The sequence below is a fragment of the Saprolegnia parasitica genome (genome assembly GCF_000151545.1).
Source record: "Saprolegnia parasitica CBS 223.65 unplaced genomic scaffold supercont2.11, whole genome shotgun sequence".
Classification (NCBI taxonomy): Eukaryota; Oomycota; class Saprolegniomycetes; order Saprolegniales; family Saprolegniaceae; genus Saprolegnia; species Saprolegnia parasitica.
The window spans coordinates 246307-255980 of NW_012156405.1; the positions used below are offsets into that span (position 1 = coordinate 246307).

Here is a 9674-nt window from a genome sequence, read left to right on the forward strand (position 1 = left end):
CAATAGGTGCACGCCGACGCCGCCTAGGAACGCCGCGAGGAGGTACCCGCCGTTGGTCACCACCGTGTTGGTCAAGTTGTCGTACGTCACGATCGCGCTCATGAGCAAAAACGCGACGGCGACGGGCGTCGCTTTCAAAATCACCTGCAGCATGATGAGCATCGCGTTGCGCGTTTGTCGGAGCACGACCAGCATTGCATTGTGTTCTGGTAGCCCCGTGTGCGACTTGGCAATGGCAAAGCCGAGTGGGAGTGCAAACGTGATGATGCTCAGTAGCGAGCCATTGGCGAGCGCGGCAAAGATGTTTTGGGGCACCAAGAGGTTGATGATGGAAATGACCTCTTGCGTCAACGACAAACTGCGCAGCGTCGTGTTGACGGCCAAGACGTGGTTGACATCGCTCGCAACGAAGCGCGTCGATGGCGACGAAGTCTCCAACGCGACGCACGCAAGCTCGTTGGCGTCGGTTGGTATGGCATACTTGCCGTTGGGGCACTCGAACTTGAACACGAGCGACGTGGTTGCAAGGAGCCCCGATGGTGGTTTGTGGTTGCGCACGACAGAGTGGTAAATGCCGGCAACAATCATGCCTTGGACGACCGCCAAAAACGACGTGAGAAAGAAAGTGCACCCGGTGCGCCACGAGAGAAGCGACGCCTTCTTGAGCACGACGATCTCGGCAACAGCGACGGCCATGGCCGAGAAGACAGCGGGCACCATGACGCAGCGCAGCGCCCGAACAAAGAGGTCACCGGGCAGTGCCACCCACGCAATCGCATCGGACGAGAGGTCGAGCGTCGCCAAAAGAAGCCCAAGACCGACACCGATGCCGGCGGCCACGATGATGGCGAGCGAGCTCAGGACATAGGGACGTATCGCGGGCTTTTTCATATGAGGCTCGGGCATCGAGTCGCCGGTCTCAAAAGCGTCATCGTCGACAAACCCTTCGTACTCGGAGATAACGGGCGTGAAGCGCTCGTCCGACTGCTTGGAAAGCAGGTTGCCACGCACGTGGAATGTTTCAACCGGTGGCGGTGGACGGCGGACGCCAGCTGCCGTTGGGTTCTGGTTGAGGTTGGTGGCTGTGGCGCCGCTGCTGCTGAGCGTCGGTGCGTTGGACTCCCGCGGCGCTTCGCCATCAAAAAGCACCACACCTCGCGTTGCCATTTTGCCAGTGCGTTTTCCACGAAGAAGGATTTGTCGAAGACTAGGCCATAGCATCGAAGGTTTAACCGATAGGGTTGCGTTACGTATTCGTTCCAATTTTCCAACAAGACGACCAGGTTGATAAACACTTATCATGCTAGAAGGCTCGTATTCTTTAGAAGGATCAACTATGTGGGTGGACGCCGTGCCAGCTTATCGTACAAGCCGCGTGCTCTGTGATGGGATCGCGGGTCGATGGCGACACGGGATGGAACATTAACCGTTCTAATCTTTCAGCGTCACATTCTTCTCCGCTCGAACCGTGTACAGGACCCTGCGTTAGTGAGCCTATTTGGTTATTCTTTACGGGTCTGTAGTCCCCTGAAAAGAGAATGACTGTCGACTCCGACTTAAAACGTGTTGCAACTAAACGGCGGTGCAGAGCCGCAGATGTTGAGGATGCGAGGTGTAAAGATGGCGCACGCCGGAATAATGCCGTCATGGGCCACAATGCTATTTGGCTTAACGCAGGGCGCTCTCTCTTAATATATATCGCTTGGTGTTGAGCTGTGGCTGGAGATGGAGTAAAACATTTTGCCGCTTTGGGGCGGAAAACACGGTGATTGCGGGCACGCCCGACGGTGTGGAGCGCGCATTTCGGTGTGCAAACTCTCGATGCCACGTGTACTAACACCGAACGGGTCGAATTTGCTGGGGCCTCGACCAACTGGACACGGTAGTGGAAGCGCGACGTCAAGGCGGTGCCACCCTAACCACATCCAGATGCTAAGCGTGGACCAATCAACGTCCATGTAGATTCTGCGAGAGTTGATGCCCTCTATAAATGGATACATCAACGCGAAGGTGCGGTAGCGACACGCCATGAATCCAATTATTCCCTTATACAAGTACTTTAGAACCCGAACCGATTGCCACGTACAATTTTGTGGGTACTCTTTTACGTTTTAAGCGAATTACAGTTGCGCACCCCGATCCTGGGTCCCTGTCCGCTGCGCAAAACCTTGACGTTGGCGATCCGACACAAAGGATGGACAGACGGCGTGCGAGCGCTTTGGCACTTGGTCGCATTGTTCATTTTGCACACCATGGGACACACGGGTCCGCTGCTGCGCAAGAACGTGTGGCTCAAGAAGCGGCGGCCGATCGCGACCCTCTTCGAAATCATCGCACCGGCGTTTGCGCTGATTGCATTTGCTGTCCTGCAGTCATTGATGTATGGCAGCTACAAGGTGTCGTTCGCACCCGGCTGGCAAAACTGGCCGCTGCTCCCAGGCTACCCCAACGTCAACTACGGCGACCGCGTCCAGACGTATGGCAGCAAGCGTGGCATGCACTTTGCCGAGCCTTCCGTGTACCAATGGCTGCAAAGCTCGATGGGCGAGAGCTACGACACCAAGATCTGCTTTCAGAACCCGTCGCCCGACGAGCAAAAGTCGACCAAGTGCCAAAAAGCGCTTGCGCTGCGGCCCAAGCTCGCGATCGTCCCGGACACGCTCTTTACGCGCAAGTACTTTGCCGCAGCGCTCACGACGTGGTACCCGTCGCTATCGGTACCCATCGCGGACAACAAGACGGTCACGATTTCCGGCATTACGGCCGACGACTTCGTCTTCTTCGAGTCGGAAGTCGCGCTCGAGGCCTATGTGACGAGCCCGTCGTACGGTCCGGAAGAAGACGATTGGTACTACCGGTATTCGTCACGGGACGAGCCCGCCAAGGAGGGCCCGACCACGGCGCCGCTCCGCGCAGCCATCGTCTTCAACATCGCGCCAGCGCCAAACAAGATTGGCACGTTCCAGACGGTCGAGTACACGCTGCGGTTCCCGAACCTCGACCGGGGCCAAAAGTTTGCACCGCCCATGCAGACGGGCCAGCGCTACGACCCGCTGCAAATCGAATTCAAGCCCGACGATGCCATGGCGTACACGCAAGAGGGGTTTGCGACCGTCGACACGATGGTGGCTCGCCTCCTCAACTGCCTCCCGGCGTGGGATGCTACCGCGCAGTCGACCAACGGGTCGTGCACGGTGGCTGCGTCGACGTCGGCGCTGGCGGCCGATGAAGCGCTTCAGTCCGTCGCGGACGCCGACTGGAAGGCCCTTTTGCAGCAGCTCGATCGAGGGTACGCCTGGAGCCTTGAAAACTCGACGCTCGCGACGCTACCCAAGGCGTTTCGCGAGGCGTATCTGCGCCCGCTTCGCCAAGCGCCGCAGCCGTACCTCGGCGGCGCCACCGACGTCTTTCCGATGCAAGGCTACGGTATCAACACGCTCTTTGACAGCGATATGCTCTTGGCAACGGCGATGCCGGCAGCCATGGTGCTCTTCAGTCTCTTCCTTGTCGGCAACATTGTTGGTGCATTCGTGCTCGAGAAGGAGACGCGCTCCAAGGAGTACATGCTCGCACTCGGGTTGCACCCGTCAGCCCTCGTCGCATCGTGGTTCCTCCTCTACAGCGTCATCATCGTGCTTGTCGCGGCCATCGAAACGCTGGTCGTTGCCGTCGGCAACATCTTTCCCAACTCGTCACTGGCCTGCCTCTTTCTGCTCTTCTTGGGGTTCCACCTCGCGACCTTGTCGTTTGGGTACGCGGCCTCGACACTGTTTTCATCGACCAAGGCGGCGACGTACGTCACCCAGCTCGTCTTTATGCTGCTCACGATCGCTGGCTACGTGCTCCCGGATGCCGCGGGCGAAGGCGCCAAAGCCGCCATCTGCCTTTGCCCACCCGCTGCGATCGTGCTCGCGCTCCAAGTCGTGCTCCGCGCCGAGTACTATACGCAAGGCATCACGTTTGCGAACGCGTCGGTGTTGCAAACCAACCGGTTCCGCTACTCGACGGCGGTTGGCATGCTCTTCCTCGACGTCGTCGTCTTTCTGCTACTCGGTTTGTACCTCGAGCGCGTGCTCACCGACAAGCAGCCGTGGTACTTTCCGGTGTCGCCGTCGTATTGGCGCCGGCGGTCCGGTGCGGCACCGATGACGAGCGCGCCCTTGCACGACGAAAGCAACGACGTCGAGATGCCCGAGCCCCACCTTTTGCAGCAGGAAAAGGACGGCCGGGCGCTGGTGGTCCAGGGTCTGCATAAGAGCTTCGGTGCGCACGTCGCGGTTGACAATTTGCATCTCGCGTTCTACGAAGGCCAGATCTCGTGCCTTCTTGGTCACAACGGCGCGGGCAAGACGACGCTCATCTCGATGCTCACGGGGATGTTGCCGCCGACGGCCGGTGACGCCACGATCCACGGTCACTGCCTCTCCACGGACCTTCGCGCGATCCAGGCGTCGATGGGTGTGTGCCCCCAGCACAACATCCTGTACGAGAACCTCACGGTCTCCGAGCACTTGCGTCTGTACGCTGCCATCAAGAACGTCGCAGATATTGACGCCGCCGTGACGGCGACGCTCGCCGAGGTGGACCTCGTTGACAAGGCCAACACCCTCGCCAAGGGCCTCTCGGGTGGGATGAAGCGCAAGCTCTCGGTCGGTATCGCGCTGCTTGGCGGCAGCCAGCTCGTCTTTCTCGATGAGCCCACGTCTGGCATGGACCCGTACAGCCGCCGCGCTGTCTGGTACAACCATCTTTTGCCTTATCTCAGATCTGATATCCGTTCCATATTAGGGACCTCTTGCTTCGGAACCGGAGCCAGCGCATTATGATTCTGACCACGCACTACATGGAAGAAGCCGACGTGCTTGGCGACCGCATCGCCATCATGGCCAACGGTGCGCTGCAGTGCGCGGGCTCGTCGCTCTTTCTGAAGACGCGGTTCGGCGCCGGGTACACGCTGACGTTGGCCAAGGCCAATGCGAGTGTGAACATGGACGCGGCGCTTCTCCAGCTCGTCGAATCCTGTGTCCCGGACGCCACGCTCGCCTCGCTCGTTGCCACTGAGGTCGTCTTTACCCTGCCGTCGTCGTCCGCGTCGGCGTTTCCCAGTCTTTTCGAAACGCTCGACGCGTCACTTGAGCGCGTCAATGTCGCGTCGTACGGTATTTCCGTCACGACGCTGGAAGACGTCTTTATCCACATTACAGGCCGCGTCTCGGACCCAAGTGGCGCGGTGGCCGTACCGATGGAACCGACGACGACGCTTGCGGCGTCGTCGCGGTCGTTTGTCTCGCAGCTGACCGCGCTCCTGCTCAAGCGACTGCATGTCGCCAAGCGGGACACGCGCACGCTCTTCAGCTCGATCGTACTGCCGCTGCTTCTCGTCGCGATCGGGTTTGGCTTGATGAAGTACGTCTACGAGCACGACACGACGACGGTGCAGCCGCGGTTGGCCCTCGATACGTCGCCGTACCCGGACGCAGGCGCTAGCCCGACACCGTACGTCTGCCTCAACAACGATGCAACGGCCTGCAGTGCGCTCATGGAGCGCTTCTCCGGCGCCCGTCCGGTACCGTTGCCGTCTCTGGGTGCGACTGCGTACTCGACGCCGACCGTCAATGTCTTTGGTATCACGTACGGTGACATGCCACGCCCTTCCGACTGCGACGGGCGCAGCTACTATGCTGTCTGCAAGGCGGCGCCGGCCAAGCTCAACTCGACCGACGGTTTTGAGCTTCGGTTTTCCACCGAGCTCTACGCGCGCGGCTTCCGCGCCGGGAACGACGAGGTGCAAATGGGCGGGTACCTCCTCTACGTCTCGCCGACGGACAATGTCATGAGCTACACGCTGTTTGCCAACACGTCGTCACCGCACGCCGCGCCTGTCTTCAAGCGCCTTCTGCATCAAGCCATGTACCGCAGCTTTGCTAGAGCCAACGACATTGAGCTCCGCGTTGCCGTGCACCCGCTGCCAGAGACCACGCGAACGGCCGAGTATCGACGTAAGAGCCGACAGCGGTGGGGCGATTCCATGGGCTACGTCGGTCTCGGCTGCTTCCTCTTTGCGCTCGCCTTCTTCCCCGGTGGGATCGTCACGTTCATCGTCAAGGAGAATCAGCTCACGGCCAAGCACCAGCAGCTTGTCTCGGGCGTCTACCTCTCGGCGTTCTGGGCCGCCAACATCCTCTACGACCTCCTGAGCTTCCTCCCAATGCTCGGCATCTTGCTCGGGCTCATTCTGGGCTTTGGCATTACACCCTACACGGCCAACTCGGAGGCGGTCGACGACGCGTTCTTGGCGACAGCGGCTCTCTTCTTTCTTACGGGTGTCGCGCTCGTCGCGTCGGCGTACGTCGGTGGCTTCTTCCTCAAGGAGCATTCGTCGGCGCAGACGATCATGGTGCTTTCGCACCTCGGTGTCACGATAGCCTTTTTCGTGGCCGAGAATGTCTTGTATACGTTCTCAAAGCCGAGCATGAACAACGTCTGGCGCGTGGCGCCGCTGTACGCTCTTGGCGACGGTCTCCGCAACGTCACGGCGGCGAACGCCAAGTACATCACGCTACCCAACGGCACGTCGACCAAGATGCGTCTGCATGCCCTCGCCCCCAGCGGTGTCTACGAGCACCTGACGTACCTCGGGGCGACCGCCGGTGTCTTCTTCGCTTTGCTCTTCTGCCTCGAGTATCTTCGCACGGTCAAGGCGCATTCGTACAACGCGACACCCGATGCGACGGACGCTGCATCGATGACAGACACGGACGTGATTGCGGAGACCGCGCGCGTCACGGCGCTGTCGAGCGCGACCGACAACGCGGTCGTCATTGACCAGCTGCGCAAGGTCTTCAACGACTTTTTCTTCCGCGCCGAGCCAGTCAAAGCGGTGAAAAGCCTCTCGGTCGCGCTGCCAAAGGGCGAGTGTTTTGGTCTTCTTGGGGTACGACTCTCACGCCATAATCGCGAGGTCTCACGCGCTCATTAGGTCAACGGGGCCGGCAAGTCGACGACGCTCAAGATGCTGCTCGGCGAGGTCGCGCCGTCGGCAGGCCGCGCCTTCCTCGCTGGCCGCAACGTCGTGTCGCAGCACAACCAAGCACGCACGCTCGTCGGGTATGCCTTAAGCGTCCTTGGTGCAACAGGTCGTTCACGAGTGTCTCGCATAGGTACTGCCCGCAGTTTGATGCCCTCTTTGACCTCCTCACGGTGCGCGAGCACTTGCAGCTGTACGCGGCGCTGCGCGGCCTTCGCGGGTCGGATGCCAAGCGCGCGATTGCACAACTCGTATCCAAGCTTCGGCTCACGTCGTTCGAGCACGTCCTTGCGTCGCACTTGAGCGGCGGCAACAAACGCAAGCTCTCGGTTGCGATCGCCGTGATCGGGTCGCCGCCCATCATCATCCTCGACGAACCGTCCACGGGCATGGACCCGGTGTCGCGCCGGTTCCTTTGGGAGGTCATCTCGGACCTCTCGACGCACCAGCGCGAGTCGACGGTCATTCTGACGACCCACTCGATGGAAGAGTGCGAAGCCTTGTGCTCGCGCGTCGGTATCATGGTCAGCGGCGGTCTCCAATGCCTCGGGAGCATCCAGCACATCAAGCAAAAGTTTGGTCACGGCCTCGTACTCGACCTCAAGCTGCGCGTGCCCGAGCAAGAGGCGATCGAAGCGATGGCCGCCACGCTGCCGTCCACGCTCAACATGGACGACATGATCCACTGGTGCGGCCGTCTTCGCAAGCCGTCGCGCGCGTCGCTTTTGGTGCCTGACCACGCCACGGGCTTCTTCCTCGCCCACTTGGCCAACACCGAGGGCGCGGTCGACGTTGCGTCTTTCTGCTCGTGGTGGATCGGCGAAGACATGTTTGACGCGCTCGCCCAGCACCTGCATGCGGCCACAAACGGTGCGATCGACGTCGTCTTCCGCGAGCCGGCGCTCGTGCAGTTCAAGCTCCACACGACGCTCTCGGCCGCGTTCAGCGTCGTCGAGGCGGCCAAGCAAACGTTTTCCATTCAAGAGTACGCGGTCTCGCAGACTTCGCTCGAAGACATCTTCAATGCGTTTGCGTCCAAGCAAGAACGACGCGAAGAGCCAACGTTGACACGCGGGTGCTGCGGCTGCTTGAAGGGGGCGCCGTCGACAAGAAACAACCAGTACCGCGCACTGTCGAGCCCCTAAGGAAGTGTCTTCGTCGCCGTGTCGTTTGCATATACACGTCAATTCAACTGGTCGATGCATCAAATACTTGACTAAAACACACACAATGTGAGCAATATGGCAGAGGTGGTGTGGTCGCATTTGTATTAGCTTCGAGTAGCAAAGCGACGTGAAATAGTGCGTACCTCGTGTGAAGTCTCATATAGCTTGCAGCGTTTTCTTCTATGCCAAAGAGGGTTAGAGATTTTTCTCCTGTCACCACCGTAAATCTATCTTGCAGCTTGCCGTGAGGTATGCGAGGCACGAGAGTGGAAAGGAAGAGTACATTATCCAGACATCCGAGTACAATCAGAAAATCCCTTTCCCAGAGGTCTAGAACCATCTCTTGGTCAGCTGGAGGATCGTGGTTCTCATACTATCTATCGACTCGTATCCTTCGACGAACTGTCCAACGTCGCGGTTGGTACGTGTGCATGCAGGCTGCATGTCGTTGGCAAGAGAGGGTTTGGCATGCATTAGATACTGTTATGATAAGACGACGCGACAAGCAAGACGAGTAGTAGGTGACCACCAAGTTAGACGCCTGGGACTGGCGTCCGGGCGTCTTCGCTCGTCTCGTCCGACCACGCCTCGACCGGGTCGTCGTAGCGCTGGGCCAAGATCCGCGTGACAAACATGTTCCCGTGCACGTTCGTCATGGTCGAGAGCCGATCAAAGATAAAGTCGCCGGCCACAACGTACACAAACGACGAGGGCAGCGGCGTCGTCGGTAGCACCGTCTTCCAGACCGTCATGAGCATCACGATCGCTGCATTGGGCACCGGTGCCGTGCCCATCGAGCCAATTAGCGAGACGAAAAAAAGCACGACAAGCTGCGGCGTTCCGATCTTGTCGTTGGCGCCCGACATGGCTGCGAGGAAGATCGTCATGAGCGGATAGTACACGCCCGCTGCGTTCATGTGGACCGGCGTCCCGAGATACATGACGAGCTGCGCCATCGAGCGCGAGACTTGGCGGGTCTGGTGCACGACGGCCACGGCCACGGGCAGGGTTGCCATCGACGACGAGCAGCCAAACGCATACATGTAGGCGGGCACGAGCTGCTTCATGTAATTGTACGGGTTGGCGCGCGTAAAGAGGAAGAACAAGAACGGCATCAGCAGCAGCGTGTGGCTTACGACGCCAGTGACGAACGCCAGAATCAAAAACCCACCCTGCGAGACGATCGTCGACCCGGACGTGTTGTAGGTGGAGATGGCTCCGGCGACCAAAAACACGACGGCAAAGGGCGTCGTTCGAAGCACGGCGTTGATCAAGAGCAAGAGTGCATTTCGCACTTGCCGTAAAGTGTTGAGGAGTACGTTGGTTTCCATCTCACCGGCGTGCGACCGCGCAATTGCAACGCCAAGGGGCAGCGCAAACATGATGATGCTGAGGAGCGAGCCGTCGGCGAGCGCCTCGAAAATGTTGTCGGGCACCGATGAGGCTGATGATCCCAATCACTTGGTCCGTGAGCGTCACAG

General features: G+C 59.6%; 3 protein-coding genes across 3 annotated transcripts in view; 1 reads left to right on the top strand and 2 right to left on the bottom strand.

Annotated features, from left to right (window-relative positions):
- Positions 1-1167, bottom strand: part of SPRG_19565 (hypothetical protein) — a gene marked incomplete at both ends in the record, with an annotated part of 3358 nt that extends 2191 nt beyond the window's left edge. The window contains one exon of the mRNA XM_012342910.1: positions 32-1167. Coding sequence (XP_012198300.1) covers positions 32-1167 — 1136 coding nt within the window. The remainder of the gene's footprint in view (positions 1-31) is intronic.
- A 1085-nt stretch (positions 1168-2252) lies between these two features.
- Positions 2253-8173, top strand: SPRG_04204 (hypothetical protein; the record flags this gene model as incomplete). The annotated part of the gene is made up of 4 exons (XM_012342806.1): positions 2253-4738; positions 4789-6934; positions 6980-7107; positions 7161-8173. 4 exons carry the CDS (start codon positions 2253-2255, stop codon positions 8170-8172), a joined length of 5772 nt encoding a protein of 1923 aa, XP_012198196.1. The 3' UTR covers position 8173.
- A 553-nt stretch (positions 8174-8726) lies between these two features.
- SPRG_19566 (hypothetical protein) lies at positions 8727-9575 on the bottom strand (the record flags this gene model as incomplete). The annotated part of the gene is made up of 1 exon (XM_012342911.1): positions 8727-9575. The coding sequence occupies one exon, from the start codon at positions 9573-9575 to the stop codon at positions 8727-8729; it is 849 nt and encodes a 282-aa protein (XP_012198301.1).
- Positions 9576-9674: the final 99 nt, after the last annotated feature.